At 38.9% G+C, this 24522-nt stretch overlaps 1 protein-coding gene across 2 annotated transcripts in view; it reads right to left on the bottom strand.

Moving 5' to 3' along the window:
- Positions 1-24522, bottom strand: part of GLRA2 (glycine receptor alpha 2) — a 168237-nt gene that overhangs the window by 91370 nt on the left and 52345 nt on the right. For both annotated transcript variants that reach the window (XM_054715516.1, XM_008154921.3), the window contains exons 5-7: positions 12081-12163; positions 8461-8598; positions 6757-6971 (exon numbers count right to left, since the gene is read on the bottom strand). In XM_054715516.1, coding sequence (XP_054571491.1) covers positions 6757-6971; positions 8461-8598; positions 12081-12163 — 436 coding nt within the window. The remainder of the gene's footprint in view (positions 1-6756; positions 6972-8460; positions 8599-12080; positions 12164-24522) is intronic.

Genomic DNA, 24522 nt, shown 5'->3' with positions numbered 1-24522 from the left:
ATTTCCCAACCTCTTTCAGAAATACCAATCTGACCTAATAAATTCATTCCAATTAGCTAGGGATGTACCTGATTCAAGGAGCAATTATGTTTATTTTTTAGAGTTAAAACAGACATCCACATCTTTATTTCAGAACTTCTATAACTATCAGTCTTACTGCTTTCATAGTTTCTCTTACTGCAGTGTCTACATTCAAACATTATCATGGGGAATAAAGCAAGACTGAATGTGGCAGAGCTTCGGCCTCTTTTGTTTTAAATTCCAAGCTGTCCTGGGTTTGGTAGCTGCTTGAAATGGTCCAGCTGGTCTTAGTTTATCAGATGGCTGAAAATAAGGAGGCGTTTTCTTCTATAGGAAATAGGGAATCTCAGTTAATAATGGTTAAAGATGCCTCTGGATCCTTGCTCCAAGGAGATGATTATGGACCTGTCAGAGTCACCTGTGCACTTGTGTCATCCCCACTGTCCCCTACCAATGCTCGTTCCCACCTCTACAGTGTCTAGGCTGCAGCCACAAATGAGGACTCAAGACACACTTACGAGTTCCCACAACACATTCAGCTATAATAACAAACACAGAGTAAGGGAAAATACTGCCTGATGTTTCACAGCCTGCTATTCAATTCATCCTGATATTTCCCTGCATGTTGGAAAGACAACAATACACCCAGCCTATAGTCTGCCACTGGGGGTTTTATGTTCCAAATGGTTAGAATATTATCAGCTGAACAGTTTCTTGGAGGTTGGCAGAGTTGTATATAGAGTGTCCCAAAAATGTATACATTGTATAATTATTAATTCCAGTGAGTTAAATCTGAAAATAAATAAACCTCAATTGAACTATCAGCTGTTAAGGGTGTATGCATTTTTGGGACACCCTGTATGTATGTATATATAAAAGATATTATATAGATAGATATAAATATTTTATTGATTTTTAGGGAGAGAGGAAGGGAGAGGGAAAGAGAGAAACATCAGTGTAAAACATCAGTCAGCTGCCTCCTGCATCCCCACCCATGGGAATGGAACCCATAACCTAGGCATGTTCCCTGACTGGGAATCGAACCAACAACCTTTTTGTACATGGAATGATGCCCAACCAACTTAGCCACACTGGCCAGGATGGCAGAGATGTTTATTTTTAGAACTAGTTTTACAGCTTCAAATGGGATGGTATCTATGGAACAGGTATTATGCTGGTATTTCTTTTTCATGTATTTGAGGAAGACAATGAACTTCTGAAAACCAAAGCAAACAAAACCAGACCAAATAAAGCAAAATCCACAAAAGCCTTTGGTTGGCAGGAAGGCAGGATATTAACTTGGAATCAATAAACACAAGTTTCTTACTTGAAATGTGTTTAAAATTTGTGAAGCATGTTGGAAACCTGCCCAGATTGTCTTCTAGAAAAGCTTATTTTATAAGTGTAGCCCAAATATGAGTAGGAAGTCCTCATCACCTGGAATGACCTTTACCTCCTCCTACTTCACCTATTTAGTCTGCTTTATAGATTCAACTCAGGCTCCTTCCTTTAGGCCTTTTTCCTAACTTATCTCCCTCCTTCTCTTGCTTCCTTCTTCTTTCCATCCTCCCTCCCGCCCTCCCCCTCCATTTCTCCCTCCTCTATTTAATAGGTTAGGCATCTTTCTTGATGTACTTATACAGTCATGTGTGCTTACTGATTGGGATATATTCTTATATATGTGTTGTTAGGTGATTTCATCATTGTATGAACATCATAGAGTGTACTTACACAACCCTAGAAATGGTACAATAAAAATATGGCATGAGAGATAAAAATGATATGCCTTTAGAGGGCACTTATCATGAATGGAGCTTACAGAACTGGAAATTGCTCTGGATGAGTGAATGAGTGAGTGGTGAGTGAATGTGAAGGCCTAGGTCACAGTGATGGGCAACCTTTTGAGCTTGGCGTGTCAAACTTCGCCAAAAAACTGAGCATAACTCGGGTAGTGTGTCACTTTGAGGAAAAAACTAACTCCAAGACTCTAGTCGCAAATGTTTCATCCTCAGGAGCAGCAAATGTTTCATCCTCGGCATGCGGCCACGTGTCATCAGAAATGGCTACGTGTGTCAGTGCTGACACGCGTGTCATAGGTTTGCCATCACTGGCCTAGGACATTACTGTACACTACTATAGACTTCATAAACATTGTCCCACAAGCCTTCTGCCTGCTTCCTCTGACAAGGTTGGGAATAGAACATTGAAGCTGTCTGTGCTACTCTATGGATAGGGATGTGGACTAGATAGATTAGAAATATTGAAGAGAAACTGACTGGGTAAGGCGTATTTCTCTTATGTGCCATTGAGTTGCCTCTAACTGCTTATGACCCTATAAATGTGCGATGTCCACAATGTCCTGTTCTCAACAGCCCTGCTCAGCTCCTGCAGACTCATGCCTATGGCTTCTTTTATGGAGTCAATCCATCTCATATTTGATCTTCCTCTTTTCCTGCTACCTTCTATTTTTCCCAGCATCACTGTCTTTTCCAAAGAACTCTGACTTCTCATGGTGTGCCTGCAGTAGGATAACTTTAGTTTGGTCATTTTTGCCTCCAGGGATATTTCAGGTTTAATTTGCTCTAGGACCCACTTTTTCATTTTTCTGGAAGTCCAAGGAATCAGTACAGCTCTCCTCCAACATCCTATTTCAAATGAATCAAGTTTTTCCTATCAACCTTCTTCACTGTCCACCTTTCACATCCGTACATAGTAATAGGAAATATGAGGGTGTGGAAGATCTCAGTCTTGGTCTCTAATGACAATCTTTACTCTTAGTGATCTCTCCGAATTCTTCCTTTGTTGTCCTTCCAAGTCTCAGCCTTCTCTTGATTTCCTGGCTGCAGTCTCCATTTGAATTGATGACAGAACCAAGGTAAACAAAAATATTTAACAATTTTGATGTCTTAATCAAATATGTTAAAGTTGTGTAGTTCTTTTGTAGTTATCATGTATGTCTTCTTGATATTCAAATGCAGTCTTTCTTTGGCACTTCTTTCATGTTGATGAGAAGTTGTTTCAAATCATTGCTACTTTCTGCCAGTAAGATGGTGTCATCTGCATATCTTAAGTTATCAGGAGGGCATAGATCACCATAATAGTGATTGTCAGGAGGGGATCAAAGGTTGTCTGAGGGGCAGTAGGAATAAGAAAATCAAAATGGAGAGATAAAGGAACACAGGGGACTGTCGTGACCATGTAGTTTTGGCTGTTATATATTGGAACAGTGGTCAGATTAAGGAACTTTGTGATATTAATAAAAAAGAGGGTATTTAACATGGAGAGAGTATAGAACTGAGGACCCAATATTTGGACTTTGGAAGTTTGTTTTTTGTTCCATTGACCCTATCTGGCACAAAGGGGGATAAATAAAACCTATCTATGCTTCACATCATTACAACCTAAAAATATTTCCAAAGTACGGGTACAGGCTGGTTCCATATTATCACTGAGAGCTTTTACTAAAGTGGCAATGTCACTTAATACTTGTTAAGGTAGCTCTTATGAACCTGTGTCCTTCTATAGGATCTTAGTTCCTCAACAAAGAATTTACATCCATATACTCTGAACACCATCAAACTATGCCTGGGAAGCTATAGGACCCTCTGAATATGTAGTGTTGGGGGGAAAGGCTCCTCTGTGCTGAAACAGGTCAGTGACTGACTGACTGGAATATAATCTGTGCACTCAAAATTTAGGTGCTATAAGAATACATTGCCAAGCCCCTCAGGTATTGCTCCAATTAAAGAAAAAAAAAGTTTGTTCTGACCCACAAATCCTTCAGTTTTTTTTACAGGAAATTCAGCTCTCTCATAATCTTATGTGACCACCATCATATATGTGGTCTGTCATTGAGCGAACTGTTGTCATGTGGTGCATGACTGTATTCCACCTTTATAATAATAAGTCTACTATGCTAATTAGAACAGACATCCTTCCGGACAACCTTCCGGACGAAGCTGGGGCTGCAAGGGAAGCCCGGGTCTCGGGTGCCAGAGGGAAGCCAGTGTTGGCAGCCAGGGGAAGGAAGGCCTACTCTTGCACATATTCGTGCACTGGGCCTCTAGTTGTTTAATAATCACTAGTCCAAGTATTTGTCTTTGACATTAAAGATTACAAGCCCCTGAGAGCAAGGATTATGTTTTCTTTATAGTTCATTTCCCCAGCCCCTAGTATAATGAGTGGCACAGAGAAAACATTTAATAATGTTAGTTGAGTAAATGGATGGGTAAATTAATTGCCAATTAAATTACATGTGGAATACCTCTTGACTACAAGACTATTCAATATTTTTCATTCATTCACTAATCAACACTTACTGAGCGCCTATTATGAGCCAGGTGTTCTGCTAGTGGAGGGTATGTAAACTTGGATAAAATCAATGGAGTTTTTACCATCATATAGATAAAACTCTAAAATTAAGTATTTCTTTTATAAGTTTAACATTTTTGAGAGGGGATAATCTTGTTATCTCGTAATTTTGACTAAAGCGTCACTCTTAATGTAGTCTATACACATTTGCATGCAGGATGCAGGACATTCTTGAGAAAGTAAAAGCTATTTAGAGACCCTTATACCCCCAAACCCTGTATTATTGCAGACGACTAGACATTTAAAAATAATTAATTGAAATAATGTACATGCCTACTCTGTAAAGGTTGTTGCCACAGGCACTGGAGTACCTTTACAGTCAGCATGGTGGAGCATCTGCTCAGGGACTGCAGTATTTGTAAATTAAAATGAGTATCTATGTGTGTGTTTGTGTGTGTGTAAGTGTATGGTTAATTCTTTATTTTCCATGACTCACTTTTGATCCCATTTTCTTTTCTCACTTGTCATCTATATGAGTCACATCTCTCCACAGTCAGCTGAGTGCCAACCATGTTTAATAATAGCCTAAGAAAAATACATGTAGGAAGATAAACCTGCTGATGGCAAAAAGATAACCCCTATGAGCTCAGAGCCCAGTATAATATGATTTTTGAATATGCCCTCTTTTGGTTCCTGATTATCTCTACATGCAAAGATCACTGATCAGCGACAATTTATTTAGCAATAGTTTTGACCATTGATGTAAAAACAAAATAGCTAATAAGAATGAAGAACACATTTTTAAAAACTCAAGCTCTCACTTTGAAAATAAATGGCTACTATTTTCATAGCGATAAGTGGTTGGAGGCTAAATGTCTTATTTTTAACATTATCTGCTTACAATTTGTCACCAATACCTTAGCTGTCTATTAAATTGTAAAGTACATAGTTGTGCATCCTGGGGTTTAATAATGGCATGGCATGCGGTGATGGCAGTAACTAATAACTAAAGAGAAATAAGTAAATGAACCAGTTTGGGAGGAAGCACAGTGTGGATTAGAATTTCTAATAGGTAAAATTGATTTGTGATTTTATAGCTGAATAAAAGGCTGTTAGTATTTCTCACAACTATATTCCAATAGAAATATGGCACACGTATTTTGTACTATTTGTTCTAAAAAACTATCAGAGACATCTATTCTTTTCTCTGTTAGCATACTAAATCTAATATTTATCTTTGGAGGCATGGACCTGAAAAGTTTGTAGAACTATTTTCACAGCATCCAGTCCATCTCCATTATAGCCACAGACCTTCTTCACATGTCACCCTATCTTCCAACATAGGAAATAATGTGGACCACAATCTAATATTTCTCATCATGTGAAATGCAGAACAACTGAGCATAAGCTCACGCCAGCAAAGATATGGGATTATATCTCAATTTTCTGGAACTGGTTTTTGGAGAGACTGCTCAACCATACGAGGCAGTATACACTGAATACTAAATTGAACTCACACTCCTGTAAAATTGAAGCCAATGCCTCAATGTACTCAGTGAAAGGGGGAAACACACATAGGCGCACTTTTGGGGAGCTGAGACATTTCACAAGTGGAGCATGTATCATTACTTAAGTAGTATTTACAAATGCAGAGGGCCTGCCTTACATAAAAATAGATTGTGCAGCCATTATGGATTATTACTTGACTTGCCAAAAAATGTCTATGTGTCACTGATATCCACCCCACACTTCTCTTTCAACCTCCCACAGTTACCAGAATGTCCACCAAGTTGGAGGATTCTGCTGATCTTTCTCTAGGTAATTATGTCACTTGAAAATAGTAGTGTATCAGCCATTATGATAAATTAAGGCATAACAAAGATTCATGTATCTCATTTGCTGCACCATAATATTGTACATTCATTTCATATATACCAGTATATATATACATACTCATTGAGATGGCTTTTCTGCATAAACTGCCAGGAGCTTAATTTAAATTTTTATTAATGTTAGTGACTTTACTGAGCATATGGATCACAATAACTTCACCAATAAAACGTTGACAATGCAGCATAAGTTGAATCGATCTTTCTTCAATTCCTGCAAGCTTCATGGCTTATAAACAACATAATGTCAAAAGCACTCAAGCGCGTCTTAGAATCCCTGAATGTTTCTGCCTCCACTCAGTCCTCCTCTCTCTCAACCCTGACTCCCCTTCCCCCTAATTGACCTGATTATGAAGTTGCCCCATGTCCTCAGAGCTCTAATGATCTCAAACTCAGTTCTTTGTTCTCTTATTGCATTTGCATCTCCAACAATGTCACAAACTGGTAAATATTTCTGACTTCCCAGAATCCTCCAGCCTACAAAAACTTTGACAAACTTTTCAGGTCACTGTGGTCAAGTGAGGAGATTTCTTACCTTTGGCAGAGATGCCCTGGAACCTGAACTCTGGGTGGTCATCGTTAAAACTGTGGTGATGCCCAGTGCGACCCTGGCAGGGGCTGCATCCATGTTTATCCAAAAGGAGACCCAGGACAAAATGACTATCAAGAGACTGGGGATGTACATCTGGATCAAATAATATCCCATCTGGCGTTCCAAGTGAAACTTAACCTCAATACAGGTAAACTTTCCTGGAAGGCAAGAAATGATTACTTAAAATCCAATTAGAATTTATCTTTCCTATTAGACTTGCACTTTATTTTTTAAAAATAAGAGTATTATAGATGGATTTGGAAGGGTTTACAAGATTCTCACTCTACATAAGCAATTGAACTTTGTTCCTACTTAACAAGTAATAGAAATGACAGTGGAAGAATGAGTGATCTAAAGAGTCACTGGACCAAAAACCATGCGGAATTATTAATTTTCAAAATCTGTGCCTTTTTGCAGCTTAATTTTATAGAGTTTCAGAATTTGCAAGACTATCATAAGCTTACCAATGGAAATAAAATATTCATATTGGTGTGGTTATTATATTTAGCATATAATATATAAACCACATAATATATGTATAGTATGTAGTATATAGCATAAATACATAATATATAACATGTAATATGTAACATTTGAAACCATTCTCTCCAAAGTTGTAAAGTTCACATGGGCCTCATAAAGAATTTGAATAATTGTGTATTTTTTGACATACTACTAAGAAATAGATGTTCCTTCTCCTTTCCACACTTCCCCTCTTTAATTGGCTTGACGTTAGAGCTCCAGAAGGTAATTTGGCTTAGTTCAGACAAATTATAAGAGGTAGGGTTGGACTCTGCTTTGTCAGGAAGAACACCTTGGAATTATGTTTTAGTTACTTGAATAGAAAGCACTGTTGACTGCTAAAATAAGTTTTCATGGGCCATTCTACTCAGCAAGGGACCTGGAGCAGTCCCTGAACAAACTATCATGTCTCAATTGCCTACCTATGATCAGCTTGTGGTATCAAAACTGGGACATGCATATGAAAAGCCATCAACTTGACTGGGCAGGCATAATCTTCCAGGTAACAACAGATGCCCACTGTTGCTACTGACTCAAATTCTCCTCTTTCCCCCCTCCCCCTCCATGTGTCTGTCAGCACTACAGACAATGCAGGTCTTTAGAGCCAGCTGAATTCCTGCCAGCTGATTTTCATCCAAACTCCTATTATTGTTCAGTACTGGAGAGCACAACAGCTGTGCTTTTGGGTTTACAACGACCTATGTTATTATTCCTCTCCTCTACTAAGACAGAGAGTGTAAATTGACTTGGGGGTCCCATGTCAAAAGTGGATGCCAGGAACTGGCCAGAATTTATACACTTCCTGCGCCACTTACAAGGTCCCATACACCTGTTCCCAGACTCATTTGACAGCAGATGGTCAGCAAGAGAACAGTAAAAGATTCCCAAATCTCTTTACTTATCTCCCTGTTTTGGAGAAATTTTCTGTTGTGCTCACTGACCTATTCCAGAGGGTATTGGCATCTTATCTTGGCGGGGGCGGGGGGGGGGCAGGTGGAGTCAAGTCTAGGCCCTTGCCTTGTAGCTCCATTTTCCTGGTGAATATGTAGCAATTAAGGTGATGGGATATATAACCCAAGCTGCAGATGGAGCCCACTTGGGTTTAGCAGCTGAAAGAAAACTTACCAGTGTTGTAGTGTTTTGTGCAGTAGCCGAGTTCCTTCTCTTCTTTTAAAATAAACTGAGGAAGGGTCAATCCTTCAGCAACTTGTACTGGACCATCACTTAACCACTCAAATATTAGGTCATTCATTGTGTATCCAACTGAGATAAACAAATCACAGTGAAAAAAATGAATGCATCTTTCCAAGAAACCTTGAAAAGCTAGCCATGTAAAGAAACAAACAAGAAAATTGTCTAAAGCAGACACATGCTCAATCAGTTTAAGAGCATTTTTTAATAAAATAGCTGCAATCATCATGACAAGTACATGTCATTGTAGCCAACAAAATTGAAGACAACAAGCTATTTCTGAATGATTTATTTCCATTTAATGAGAGAATGGAATCCATAAAGTCCATTTTCTTCTGCTTTCTTCATTAAATTTTTCTGAAGAGCAAACAAACAAATATAAAGACCTATTGGAGACTATCTTAACTTGAAAGAGCTCTGTCTGTGACAATCCAATAAGACAATGCAATTCATGGTGCTAGCCTTAGTATGTAAAATGAAAAAAACTTTTTTTAAAAAATGAGAATGAATTCATCATAGGCCTAAAGCATTCCCATGGCAACTTGGCCCCTCTCCTATGGTCTATTAGCTTTGTTTCAGAAAGCTTATGTTAAAGTTCTTACGGTCAATCCTTAGTTACTTTAGCATGTGGGGAAAACTAGAGAGAGGTAACCTAAGAAGAAGTTGCAGAATATGCAAATCAAGCATATTCATTTGTTTTAGTGTCTTGCAAAATGGGTCCACTCATCACAATGATTAATTTGAAGTAAAACGTTCCCTATATATCCTATCTAATAAAAGAGTAATATGCAGATTGACCATCACTCCAACACACAATATGGCTGCCCCCATGTGGTCAAAGATCCTGCCCCCATGTGGACATAAGATGGCCACCACAAGATGGCCAGCAGGGGAGGGCAGTTGGGAGGCACCAGGCCTGCAAGAGAGTGCAGTTGGAGGCGATCAACCCTGCAGGGGAGGGCAGTTAGGGGTGACCAGGCTGGCAGAGGAGGGAAGTAGGGGCAAACAGGCTGGCAGGGGAGCAGTTAGGCATCAATCAAGCTGGCATGGGAGTGGTTAGGGGGTGATCAGGCTGGCAGGCAGAAGCGGTTAGGGGCAATTAGGCAGGCAGACAGGCAAGCAGTTGGGAGCCAGCAGTTCTGGATTGTGAGAGGGATGTCCGACTGCCTGTTTAGGCCCAATCCCTAATCAATAAAGAAAAAAAAAGAGCTCTTGTGTGAATTGATTGCCTCCAACTGCACTCCCTTGCAGGCCTGGTGCCTCCCAACTGCCCTCCCCTGCTGGCCATCTTGTTGTGGCCATCTTGTGTCCACATGGGGGCAGGATCTTTGACCACATGCGGGCAGCCATCTTGTGTGTTGGAGTGATGGTCAATCTGCATATTACTCTTTTATTAGATAGGGTAGAGGCCTGGTGCACTGGTGGGGGCCAGCTGGTTTTCCCTGAAGGGTGTCCCGGATCAGGGTGGGGGCTCCCTTGGGGCGTGGGGCGGCCTGAACGAGGGGCCTGAGGGATCGGGCCTAAACGGGCAGTTGGACATCCCTCGAGGGGTCCCAGATTGGAGAGGGTGCAGGCTGGGCTGAGGGACACCCCCCCCCCTGCTCCCGTGCACGAATTTCGTGCACCGGGCCTCTAGTAATGTCATATTGTTATATGTCTCTTGAACCATCCAAAGTAAGGTTGTTATCAGTTTACTAAACCAAAGTTAGTTCTTAGTCTCCAAGCTCCTTGTTAACTAGTTCATTATCTATAAAGTGCTCTGGATCTTTTTGCACCCCAGAAATGAAGGCTGCTCTTCCTTCAGATGTTGTTTCTCTCTCCTCTCCCTTTGTGATATTTGAACACTAAAATTAGAGTGAGGAGTACAAAGAATATTATGTGAAGTTTTGATTATCCAATAGCCTCAGCATGTTTATTAAGTTTATAGATTCTTAGAATGGTTTACTACAGCTTAGTGACTCACCAAAGCTACTCAAAATCAATGGCAATGTCAATTAGAATCTACTTTGCTCTTTCTTTGGACCACTTTTCCATTCAAAGCCAAAAATAATATGGAAAGCAAGGGATTACAAAACAAGAAATTGCAACAGAGAGAATGACCAACCCTATTACAATGCTATATGAGTAGTTGGGTGTCTCCAACAAATAAAAGAAGATCATCAAACACCCCATATCCTTGTCTGGCGAGCTTCTTGCTGGCCACCATGATAATAGTCTTCTCAGCCACCTTGAAAACCCAGCCTAGGGCAGACAGACCAGCTAAAGAAGTGGGGAAGGAGGAAGTAATATGAGGGTAGAAAAGTAGAGAGTAATTTCTGTCCTTCATATTCAAAGTTAGTGGTAAACTCATTACTTCTTTGATTTCCTACTTCTAGGTCCTGCAAAGACCAACCATATTTACTAATTGGAGTTTTTTTAAGCCTTGGAGGAGCCTCAGATGGCAACTCTGATTGCTGATTTATAGAGAATCTAAGTGTTGAGCTAAGGCAGGGGTGAGTTTGGAGCAGTAGAGAAGAAATGAAGAAGGAATCATTATGTAAGAAAAAAAATTTTTCTTAACTTTCTTCTCAAGAGAAGGGGTTATAGGGGGGAAAGAATACATAAAGTTTATTGTCAATCAGAAATTCTCATTTTATACCTGACAACTTTTTTTAAAACAAAGACATTTCATTATTTTGTTTATTTCTGTAGGAAGTTTCAAGGGAAATCAATGGTGATTTTAAATGATCAGAAGGACACCCTGTCACTGCCTCTTTAAAATAATCGTTGATATCTTTTTTATTATTTTTCTAAACCAAGAAGTTAAAAGTATTTCCTTGCCCTTGCCTCATTAAATCTTCTAACATCCCCATAGGTCAGTAGGACTTATTATTCTCTACATTTTACAAACAGAGAAACTGTCAGAACAAGCCAGAAAAAAAATTCATGTCTCTTGACTGAACATGCCATTACCTTGGAGGCATTAGCAGCTTATGGCATGTGTCAAAGATTTCAGTGTCATCATGGCTGGGGCATAAAGGGGACTAAGTAGATAGCATTTCTCTGCTTTCTTCACCATGCCTTTATGTGTCCACTGCTCATCTAAAGGACATGCCTCTTATCTCATATCAACTCAGGCCCCTCAGTTTTGCATCCTCCTCTGACTCTCTTGTATCTTGTCCTCAAATCAATTATCCCCCCGCCCTGCCAAAATTCCTTTTGGGGTGATGGTCTATATAAGATAGACATATAATTTTCTGATTAGAGAGCAATTCATTGTAGAGATTGAATGACTAATCATCTTAATTTTCTGAGGAGACATTTTCATTTCAAAAAATAGCTTACTCAATCAGGCTTGTTTTTGAGGGAGGTGAGTTATTTGGCATTTTACTCTGAAAGATTGTCTATTAGGTATCAGACATGCACACACACTTTTGCTTGCCCTTTCATTAGGACCTTGGGAGGTAGGTAGAGAATGAGGCTTATGGGTCTTTTCTCCTTAATTAATGACACACTAAAATAACCAGGTTATTGATTAAAACAAGGAGGCAGTCATTTCAACAGCAGTGACTTACAACTCTCCAGCTGCATTGTACATGTCTGGACATCCATTGGAAAATTCTTCAAGTCCATGGGACAGGATAAGGTCAAAGTGAGCCTTAGCAAAAAAAAAAAAAGTTATAGAAAATAAAAATAAGTTTTAAATCTGTGAGGTCTGATTTTGATAAACAAACCAAAAATACGTTTGATATTAAAGCAAAGTGACTGATTCAAATAATGAAATCTAAGCTCGCACATAGGTCAATGCTTTTTATTTTTTAAATTTACCATATAGGTAAATTTGAAAAATAATGTAGAGTTTTACTATAACCCCTTACTTTCTATTTCCCATCTTCCAACCTCTGACTCCTACCTCCCTAGTGGCACCAGTCACAAGCTTATTTTAGGATCAGCAAGAGCACTGAGAAATACTATAATGAGGACAATGGGCTCTCACCCATACTGCTGTCCAAAATACATAAAGTTTATACTGTTTTTAGATTTATACTTTGGACAGGTGGACTGTGCTTCAATGATAATAAAGAATGTGATAAGCATATTTGGTTGTAATTGAGCATTGGTTCTCCTTCCATCAAATGAGCAAATTTAACTTGAATGTCTTTTCATTTGATAATCTATGTGGGAGGGTTAACAATACATTGCAGCATTCATTCTAGAATTTTGACAAATCTGGAGCATGTAATCCTTGAGCTGAAAGAAAAACATTTAAGGATAGTGGTTTGTACATAGTCTTTACATCTCTGCACCCAAGAGGGCTTCCCTGCTCCCTTTTTCCCTTTTCCTTAACTTTTCTGAGCTCCCAGCCAGCAATGATCAAGCCTTATATCATTGGGATATTGTTTGAGCCACCATCTCTTTTGCACCATTTCATTCATTCATTCATTCATTCATTTTCTTTAATCCCAAGGATATTTTTTCCACTGATTTTTAGAGAAAGTGGAAGGGAGAGGGAGAAACAAAGAGAGAGGGAAATGTCAATGTGAGAGAGACACATCGATTGGTTACCTCCTACATGCACCTGACTAGTGCTGGGAGTCCAGACTGCAACCAAGGTATGTGCCCTTGACCAGAATCAAACCTACAACCCTTCAGTCCACAAGCTGATGCTCTGTCTACTGAGCCAAACCAGCCAGGGCTACCATTTTCCTTTTTTCAGTCCTCAGTGAGATGGTGCTTACTTATTGCTCTTTAATTTTTCTATACCTCGGTGATTCAAGAAGGAAATGAAGGTAGAGAATTGGCATATCTGAGTTCCCTTACCAGTATTGCTTCAAACTATCTCTGTCCCCTAAGAAAGACCTTAAACTTGATAAACATTCATCTCCTTATCAAATGATGGGATAGGATAAAATAATGTTTATTTCTATTTAACACCAATACTAGAATCCTTGTTATTCTAAAGTTCACTGCTCCAGTCCTGTTTATTTTCTCTAAGAACTCTTTTATATCTGTAGATCCCTTTGACTCTGGCACTACAACCGAAACTCTCCCTTGCTGGCATGCTCATTTTCACTCTCTTCTACTGGTCCTCTTTTCTTTCTCTGTTTCATTTTGTACATTCTATCTAATATGAAAAAAAAAGTAGTGGCATATACTTCAAAGAAAGTAAAGATTTGGGATCTGAAGTGAGATTAGACAAAGAATCTATGCTGACAATCTCCAAACTAGTTAAAATACAACAATGATTATGAAAAGCAAGATACAAAACAGTGCAGTGTGACCTCAATTGTGTAAAAAATATATTCTTATTCTTGGAGATAAGCACAACACTATATTAAGAGTAGATATTTTTGGTTTATAGGATGATTCATGTTTTGTTTTTACCCTTTATTCTGCATTATCTATATTGACACATGTAGGTTATTTGAAGATGTCTTTCATATTAAACATGTCTTCAAACAATACCTGAAAGGTAAAATTATAAAGTTCTCTCTTATTCAGTAACCTTCTGCTACTGCTATTGCTATAATATTTTTTATTATTATTTAAATTTTGCCATAAACATACAGTATTTCACCTCCATTGCTAAATAAGTTACCTAGCTTCTGTGGGCTATTCTGAGAACACAAATACCATGTCTCTAAAGGGAAAAAAATAGATTTTTGAGTTATCAACAACTGACAACATTTTAGACAGGAACAATAATTTTTGTCAGTCATGGATTTCATTTAGAGTTATAAATATTATATAGATATTTAAAAATTTTTTCCATAGAAGACTTTATTTTTTGCAAAACACAGTTTTATTGAGATTAATGCCATGGACTCTTTTATATAAAAGTAGAGTAAAAGGATCAAAATGAAAATCTCTAGTAATCGATTTAAAAAAACCCTGACACTTTGTAAAGGAGTAAAAACCACAAAAGAATCTGTAAGTTTTTAAAACTGTTATTAACTCAAGGAGAATCTATTTATTCTTTCCTATTTTTTAAAGAGGAAATACTTTCATCAAACAAAAATATGTTCATTATATAAAATAATCAGTGAGCATGTACATAATTTAAGTGAATCAAACCAGAAAAATCTATAAGTTTCTTATGAGAAACTAGAAAGAAATAATAGTGGAAATAAATACAGTTTTAAAAGCATGCAACATGGAATTCAACTATATTTTGTTTGCTATTGGAAACAACCCAGTTTTAATATTCCTAATCATAGGTTTGCTGAATATGACTCTTTTGTGAGGTGAACTTTTTACATTTATTTAGGGAGCAGAAGCCACACACACAATTGTTTCTGCCTTTGTGGCAGATCTAACAATCCTATGGAGATCCAGAATTCTTGGGGTAAACTATTACCAGCATGGAATACCCTATTGAGAGAAATTCACAACAAGCATGAAACTGTCTCTGAATTTTGGCTCAGCTGAGAACTTGGCGGGTATTTCCCTTTCTCCTTATTTGTTTTCTAATTTCCTTTCTACGTGGGTTTAGTATTGGAACCCAATGGGTGCCAATAACAAGGAGGCAAGTTAACAGCTCCATGGTTTGCTAAATCATGTAATCAGTTGAGCAAATAGGAAGCAATTGTAAAGATCTAAATCAGTCCCTTCATAGGCTGCAGAACCCATAGTTTATGATGTTTAGTTTACTATACATCTGCAGGCCTGAAATGTGGGCTTGCCCTTTACTTACTTTTTCTTCCTTTTTCATTGAAGTTACTATAGGACACAGTAAAATTATACAAATATTAAGTTGTACCATGATGACTTTTTATATCTCTAGCCACCTATTTAACAAGCACCCAGATCCACTTTTAGAATATTTCATTCACCCCAGAACATTCCCTTGTGCTCTCTTCCTAGTCAAGAACCTTCAAAAGTAACCACCACTGCTTTTCTTTTTTAAGCTATTCTTTTATTTAAAAGTAGTTTTGAGTAAAATGAACTTAATATTTTGTACAGATGCAGAAATTGCATCCAGTAAGATGGACACATACAGCATTACACTAAAATGTGAACAATTTTTATCTGCTTTACATTGGATCTCCATCTATTTTTGGTGGGTCTCACAAAATATTTTAATTGAGATTCAGACTGTTTGCTGGCAGATACTGCCTACAGCATGTCAGATTTGCTCTCTCCTCTTTTTCATAATTTATAATATTAAGGCCATTTCACCTGAGAGCAGCGAGCTGAGGCTGCCCATCTTCCATTTGATATTTGTTAAAGAACTCATTTCCTGAAGCATTATCACACATCCCCCCACTGTCATTGTGGCCAACATACAAGCTCCGGTTTGTACAAGGGAAGGAATATAGTTTCCTTACAGAGAGGCCCTGCTTCTTTTACTGAGAGTAAGAGGCTGAGCAAACATTTCAATTTTAAAGGCAAGAGAATAAAACAAAGTCTCCCAAAATTTCACTTCCCTTCCTTACTACTCTCCTATTCAGTTCACCTTGATCATAAAACCAGTTCATGGCTTTATACCTTGCTTAAAGTTTAAATGACTAATAGACGCAGACATTGTAAATCATTTCCGTTCCTTTTAGTTTTTAAAATCAAATATTATATTTTTATTTACTTATTCGTCCCCTATTTATTCTTTGTCCCATATTTGTTCTTTACCATCTAAAATAGTAGTTGGCACAGAGCAAGTAGTCAATAAATATTTGTTTAACAAATGAATGAATCAGTGTTCTAAAGCTCTGCGGGAGAATTTCAGGCTTTTATCCTGCGGAAATGGGAAAGGATTAGGGATTTAGGAGAGAGGCGTCTGGGCATGAGAGCCCATAGGGTGTTGCCAAATTACAAGACAGGCACAGGAAGCCAGCAAAACTTGCCTGGCCTCTTCTGTAAGTTGCTAACAGATTCCCACTAGAAATAAAGCAAATCAAGCTGAAGGAAAACTAGAAAGCTCCGTCCACCTGTCTTTGAGCCTTGGTCAGGTGGCTGGGTCCATGGCCAGGACTGTACATTGCTAGAATGATTCAAATGAACTATTTAACTTTACAACATTATGGTGGACAGCGGTACCTTGATTCATAAAGGAACTACTAGTTCATAAGAAACTTAGTAATATTAGAATTGAGAGTCCATTCCAAGTGAAATGTTCTTGAGGAAAAGAAAACCATTTGAAGAGAAAAGAAATTTTCAGAAAGAAATACACATTTTAATGAGTGATCTGCTTGCCTGAAGCAAAGATTACCAATGAACTATTTTGGGAGAGTTAATTCTAATGGTTACAGTAGTCTGCCTTATTTGGAAAGTAATAACAATAGGGAGCTTCTATGTTTTATTCACGAAACGTAAGAGAGTCTTGAGTGTATTGCTATTGTATCTTAGTTTGGGGACCGCATTTAGCACACTCTATGCAGCATGCTATAAACCCTCAGCAGTTTGTGGAAATCAAAGTGGGTAGGACCTATGGTGCTCTTTTAGGATTAAAATACTTAAGAAAATATTAAAATGTTATGATGATAACGATAGTATTAATAATTACAATTCTGCTCAAGCACTCTCATTACAATCATGGAGTATCATCACACAAGGCAGATAGTATTTTCACAGTTTTCGAGATAAGCAAATTGAAGAGATTAGCCATTTTCCCAATGTCACAATTTGAACCCAACTTTAAATGATGTCAAAGTTCATTTATTATTTTCCACTCTACCACATTTCCTCCTTAGTAAAAGAACCTATTGCTAATTTATCATCCTGTCTTGTCTGTGAAGTCAGCAGAGTGGATTGTAGGCACCTTAGTGTTTTGTACCTGCTCAGGGATACCCCTTTCATTTTTCTTCAGGTGTCCAGACTTCTCATGACCTGTCCTTTTTAAAAACCCCTCCAACCTTCCCCGGCAGCCTCATAGAGTACCTTCACTGTGGATCCAGGGAACTGGTTGGTTGACCCAGCTTACTCTTAAAGAGCTATTTGACCTTGCCTGGCTGGCAAGGCTCAGTGGTTGAACATCGTCCTATGAACCAGGAGATCATGATTCAATTCCTGATCAGGACACATGCCCAGGTTGTGGGCTCAATCCCCAGTGGGAGGCGTGCAGGAGGCAGCCAATCTATGGTTCTCTCTTATCATTGATGTTTCTATCTCTTTCTCCCTCTCCCTTCCTCTCTGAAATCAATAAAAATATTTGGGGGGAAAAAGCTATTCGATCTTGACTAAATCTCTGGGCCTAATTCTCCACACAAAACCCCATGCTGTTCAACATTTATCTGATTCTAAACTAAGTGAAGGTGACCAGCTTAAAGGATTTCCTCTTATAGGTGAGTTCGAACACTTTGAATATGATGAAAGCCTTAAGTGCAAGTTATAATGCTTCTTAATTTAGGAACTTTCTGGCACTCTGGGTATATAGGTGAGATATTTATTGTCCTGATACGGCTTTGTCATCCAACATCCTAGAACACAATCCACTCTTTCCTTAAGAACATAAGGACAGCCTTTCTCTACAATGTAGGTCTGTTGAATCTTTCCTCTCAGTTGTACCTTGAAATTTCTGAACCATGTGACATGCTAATGTCAGAGATTTGCAGGATGCATCAAATATTGAATAAGAATGTCATCTTAACCCATCTAGACCTTATGTGAAATTAGCCTGGGGGCAAGTTAGAAGTCAAGCTAAAAGTGCATCATTAATATAACCCACACATGGAAAGAGGGATGGGAAAGTTAGGGAGTCAGTGGATTAAAAGGCACTGCCAGGATGGTTGTCTGATCAAGATAGCCTTTAACACAGTGGATTTCAAACTCTGGTGGATATAAGTGTTATCTGAGGGCTGAGGTAGGAATTCAGATTCTCAGGACCTCTTGATAAGCAGCCCAGGTAGCACTGATGCTGGTGTTCTGGAGCACATTTTAAGAAGCACTGTTTCAGCCCAGCTGGTGTGGCTCCATGGTTGAATGTGGACCTATGAACCAGGAGGACACGGTTCAATTCCCAGTCAGGGCACATGCTTGGGTTGCGGGCTCGATCCCTAGTGTGGGTGTGCAGGAGGCAGCCAATCAGTGATTCTCTCTCATCATTGATGTTTCTATCTCTCTTTTCCTCTCCCTTCTTCTCTGAAATCAATAATACATATCTATAGATATAGATATAGATATAGATATAGATATAGATATAGATATAGATATAGATATAGATATTAAAGGCACTATTTCAAGCATGTTCTAAGGGATGACTTTTTACTGTCTAGATCAATGACTTTCAACCTTTTTCATCTCATGGCACACATAAACTAATTACTAAAATTCTGTACAAAAAACAAAAAACATATATTTTTTTACTGATCTGACAAAGAAAAGTTATAATTTTGATTCATTCACACCAGACAGCCATTGCTGTATTGGCTGTTGACATTTTTTTATTTGACAGTCTGAGGGAAAACAGGTCAGTGCCCCTGACTAAATAGTCAGGTATTGCTTATTTTAAAGATTCTTGTGGCACACTGGTTGAAAATCACTGGTCTACATGATAGACTAAAAGAAGATAATTTTGAAATAGGAAAGAGGGTTAAGGAAATGCTCTGCAGTTTTTCAATAGCGCTAGCACTCTCTTAGGAAATACTACTTTCTACTCAAAACCAGGGCTAAGACAATTAGGCTCAAGGAGGCTTCAAAGCGACTGGACCCAGGGTTAATGACAAGGGGGATTGATCAAGAGCTTAGGTCACAATGGAGAGGCATTCTAGTAAAGTCAAGTCAGTGAAACCAAGGTTAGTCCACTGGCAACCAAGAGTATGGTGGGTGTGGCTAGAAAACTGGGATAGCTGCTAAGGGAGATGGGAGAACAGTTTCCAGGTGCCACAGATAGGAAACCAAATCAGAATGCCTATTAACACACATGAATGTTCAAAGATAGGCAGTGGGACTCTACTTACGGTGGTAGCAGTGTATCAGGGCACTGTCTCTGATCTCTGACTAGAAAATCAGCTATGGAGAAACTTCAGAGGAAGTTAGGGAGGTGGCTGCAACATGCATTGGATTAGACTCAACTGAAAATTTACAAAAGCTTATGGTGCTAGTCAGGGATGAGGGCAGAATACACAGGAGGACCAGTTCCATGTCCTTAGTGAGGAGGAGTTAGTGTTAAACAGAACTCTGCCTGAGGTGTAATCTAGTACATCCACTCAGCAATTTTTGGGTGTCATGCATATCAGATACGTGAAAGAGCAGTTTCTCTCATGAAGGAGACCATAGTTTAATATCAATATATTAATAAGATATGTTATATGTTAATATATTATTTTAAAGGAATATATCGCAATACTTGTGCATTTATTCAACCTTTTAAAGTTGTTTTCAAATCTCCATTTAAAGAATCCTTCCAAGATAGACAGACAGATAGAACTGTTAACAATACTTATAGCTAGAAAACTTGGGGAGGGAGAATTTGTGGCTAAGATAAAAAAGGATTTCTAATTTTTTCCTTGTAGGTATTTATTCTCTCTTCATGTTTCCATATATATTCATATATTTACTACTTGCTTTATTAAAATCAAACAGATCAACAACACACACATATACAGAAAATCCTTCCAGATTATGTAAATCAGACACATGAACTGAATCAAGAAAAGGACTTTTAATTTTTCCCATGGTGCCTACAAAAAGGCTCACACTGATTGGGTAAATAGATAATCTACCCATACAGGCCTAGATCCTGAGAGAGCCCTTTTGGTTAATCAGTGAAGTATGACTTTCCATAATCATTTGATGTTCCTGAATCAAAACACATGGTACCCACAAAACAATATTGATCCAGTGAAAGCAAAAAACAAGTTTGGCTAGACAGGCAAGAAATGAAATTTTAAACTCTGTAATTAGATGACTTCTTTGAAGTCACTCATCATACAAAGCATAGAGCAAGTCCTGCTTACTCTGGCCCTAAGCTGTTCACCTGGCTTATAGACAGGCACAGATGTGGCTATACTTAAGAAGGCTTTCCATATAAGTAAAGGTTGAAAATTCATGCTGTGTAAATTATTAGGAGCTTCAGGAAGATCACAGTGCATGTCCTTGCTCATACACCTTTCAACTCTTAGCTGCTATATATAATAAACTAATAGACATTTAACTAAAAGCCCCCATGACTATTAAGATGCAAATCTAGGAAGAGAATTGTATTTCGAGTACTGTTAGTCATTTCTTCCTTTGTGTATATGAGTTGATAGATTCCCAGATTCCCTACTAATATTCCCAAGAGCTGACTTTGATACTGAGAATAGCAAACGGAAGGGTGATACTGGATAGAAAACAGGGTTCAGAGCAGTGTGGCAATGGCACCAGAGATAAATTATTTTTTTCAATATTGTCTCAGGCTGAACCTAAGCCCCAAGTTGGTATTAGCTGTACAGTTAGACTATCCTCTTAGATAATTTCAAATAAGAAAATATAAGACCTGTTTTTCCCTGTTGACCTTGGGATTTGGAGAAGATGAATGGCAACACTGCTGATTCATCAGCTATTCTACTCCTCTCCACTGACTAAAATGCCAGTGGCTAACAAGGAAGGTCTATGTTCAGCAAACATTATAAAGGCATAGCAGAAAATACCCATATGCATTGAGCAATACTACCTGGGAAGGACAAAAATACAATATTTCTCCCATCTGTGCCCTTCAGAAAATTTGCACATCTATGGTTGGCCCATTTTAATTAAGTCCAAATATGGAGAAGATTCAACTTGAAGCCTAACCAATAAATATGCAGCTAAAACTTTTCCAAATGCTTTGATTTTTCCTGAACAAAAATGTTTTGAAGGCGTTGAATTGGAGAGGGCTAAAGTGACCACCACCAGAATGAAGAGCTCAAATTACCAAAGATTCAAATAACCAATACTGCTCCCATTTTAGTTACATTTTAAATTTCGAAGTCATTTTACCTCTAATATTATTTATACACCCAAACATTCATAAAGCTGAAATATTATTAGCTGCATATTAAAATAATGAGGATTGATTTGTCCATTCCATGATCACTATGTGTCTAATTTTATAGATATTTAATGGTGGCCTTGAAGTGAAGAAGGAGAGACAATGCTTTTCTCTTAGCATTTTCTTAACAATTTATTTGGGATTATTTTGCTGGAAAAACAGAAAGAGAACAAGCACTTGTGCAGTGAAAACGTGGCTTTAAGAAAACTAAAGTAACTTTATATCTGCTGACGGCTAACAGTAAGATTGTATTTTGTGCATTAAGACTTCTATTGTAGTAATTGGCAGAGAGTTGGTGGCCATGTTTCTGGTGGCAAAGGTTGGAGAAAGAACAAAGTTCTGGTTAGATGGTAGGATGCCCCATCCTTTATTAGATAACACATTAAAATTAGGCATAATTCTTCAGTTTATTCTTAACAAGCAGCTAAAGAGGAGGCCCAAGCAATTATCAGAAAGAAGATGCAACTGTCATTTCTATTATGAGCTATATGCTTCCCAAAGGAAGGAAACTCAAGACAAGGCAACCCATGTGCTTGGAACTAAGCATGGATGGGGAGTTGAGTGGGGTGTAATAGGTACCGAATACAGAAATGTTCATGTGTATGGGTTAGGAAGAATAGAGAGAACTATCTAAAATGAAACATCCAATAAAACATTTATTTTATTGTCCTTTGAAAGAAATGATCTATCAGATATTGGATGGACCGGCTCTGAATGTGGGCTGTGTGTGGAACTTCACATAATTATATATGTCCTTAATTGTCTTTCAATGACTGTCCAATGATAAATGTTGTATCCTCTTCAGGATAGATGTTGGTTTGTAATTTTAAATGCCATAAGCCAGGATATGCTGAGCTTTGAGGATGGACAATTTTTTTTCCCATTTTAAAATGGAGCACCTTTCCTTTGGGTTATGTGCTATGAGAATGTGCTAAAGTAATTCATGTGTCTCATGAGAGCCATAGTGTGTTTATTTTGGGATTAATGCCATCCAGGGAGCCTTTCAAAAGCAGCACTCTGGACCAGGGAGAAACCCATGTCAACATAAGTTGTGCAGGCTCACCAGGACCTCTGAATTTCCTTTGGCTTCCTGCCACAAGAAAATTCAGATAATGAGTAATAGCAGATTAGCCCTTCAATTCTGCTAGCTCAAATCTGCCCTGTGATTTCCTTTAGCCTACATATCCAGGTAATAACTGTTTCAGCCAACCATTTTTGTATAATTGTTTAAAAATATATAAACATATAATTCATGAACACATTCTAAAATATCTCATGGGTAATCTGGTTAAATAAAAGGGTACAAATTATCTAAATTTTAATTGGAAAATTTCTCACTAAGGAGTCCAGTATTGAGTACCTGTCTTTATGTAAGCTATATGTTAAATGCAGGTAATCCAATCTTTGCTACCCACTCGAAAATCAGGTTCCTCACCTCAGGAATTGGATATTCAGTTTGGGAGAACAGGTTCAAAAATCCAAAAATAGTTTGAGATAGGCACCTTAAATTTAACCTTTTGCACTAGGATGTCGAGTGTGACTCGACACAGTTAGCATTAGAATGAAGGAATCGAGAAAAAAGCAAGCAAGTGCAAAGGGTTAAAACCTCTTCTTGATGACTCCCAAGATCTAAGGGATATGAGGGACCTATTCTTATTTCCTCATCCAGAAGGAATTTTGTGGTTTGGGAAGGAGGAGATAATTTTGAGTTATCTATATATATATAAAAACCTAAGCGATCGGCCGCCTGTTCTACTGTCCGACCGGTAGCTATGACACACACTTACCACCAGGGGGCAAACACTCAATGCAGGAGCTGCCGAGCTATGATGACTTGGCAGCTGCCGTTCTCGGGTGAAGCACCCAGAACCAGGGAGGAAGGTGCCCTATTCCAGGGTGCGTCACTCAAGAACCACCCTCTTGCAATTCAGGACCCCTTGGGGGATGCTGGAGAGCCAGTTTTGGCCTGATCTCCACAGGCCAGGCCGAGGGACCCCACCAGTGCATGAATCTGTGCACTGGGCCTCTAGCCCATTGCAGAGGTCGTGGGTCTGGCCCTTACAGAAACTTTCCTACTCGATTAGGTAAATGATGAGATGTGCAAGACCTACTCGCTGCGGCCCTGACATCTGGCGCCTGTGCTGGCCCATTCGCTTAATATCGATTACCAGTGGAGGCAGCGAATTTTTCTGCTACCATTCTCGGCTGGGAAACCAGCCACAGCTTCCCTCCTTCTGGGCAGACAGTAGCGCCAGTGGGCAACCTCCTGGGAGGGAAGGAGGTGAAGGAGCAGCTCAGGTGGGAAGAAGGAGGTTCTTGCAGCCACAGGACTCTGCCTGGGCAGAAGGGCCTGGGTGGGATCCTGACATTGAGCAGGGTCCTGCCCTAAACCGACTAGATCCCAGGCTAAGTAAATTCTGTTTGCTAAATAATTTCATTTTGCAGCTAAATGCCCACAAGTCCTCAGTTACCGCCAAACTTAGGGGTAAAGTGAGATGAAAGAAGCAAAACAGATACAGAGAGAAAGTGACATAATATTGGGAGAAGAGAGGAGGGAGCCCGATTCCGGGGTGCGTCACTCAAGAACCACCCTCTCGCAATCCAGGACCCCTTGGGAGATGTCGGATCCCCACAGGCCAGGCCAAGGACCCCACCGGTGCATGAATGTGTGCACTGGGCCTCTAGCAGACTTATAATAGATCTAGAAGGAGCCTCAGACTTCATCTAATCTCCTGGTTCAAACTCATTGTATAGATAAGGAAACTAAGACTCAGAATGATAAACTGATGGGGTTATAGAGGCTGTTTTATAAGCCTGGAGGATACAGTAAATGGTGGAGGTGTGGAGCTCCTGATGTCATGAGCTGCCTTATTGGTATTGTTATTTGCACCGTCACTTTCAAAGCAACCTCTGATGAATGTTAATGCAGTGGGAAGTTGCCTCCAAAAGGAGGAAAACCTACTGGTTGCTATTGCTAGTTCAATCAGGTAAACAACCAAAGGCAAGTGGTCATTCCAGCTGCCATGTATTTCTTTGCACAATTTCCTCTTTTCCCTTACTCTGTTCTGTTT

This window comes from Eptesicus fuscus, chromosome 1 (genome assembly GCF_027574615.1).
Source record: "Eptesicus fuscus isolate TK198812 chromosome 1, DD_ASM_mEF_20220401, whole genome shotgun sequence".
NCBI lineage: Eukaryota > Metazoa > Chordata > Mammalia > Chiroptera > Vespertilionidae > Eptesicus > Eptesicus fuscus.
The sequence above is the reverse complement of the archived record's forward strand: the minus strand, read 5'-3'. Positions and strand labels throughout refer to the sequence as shown.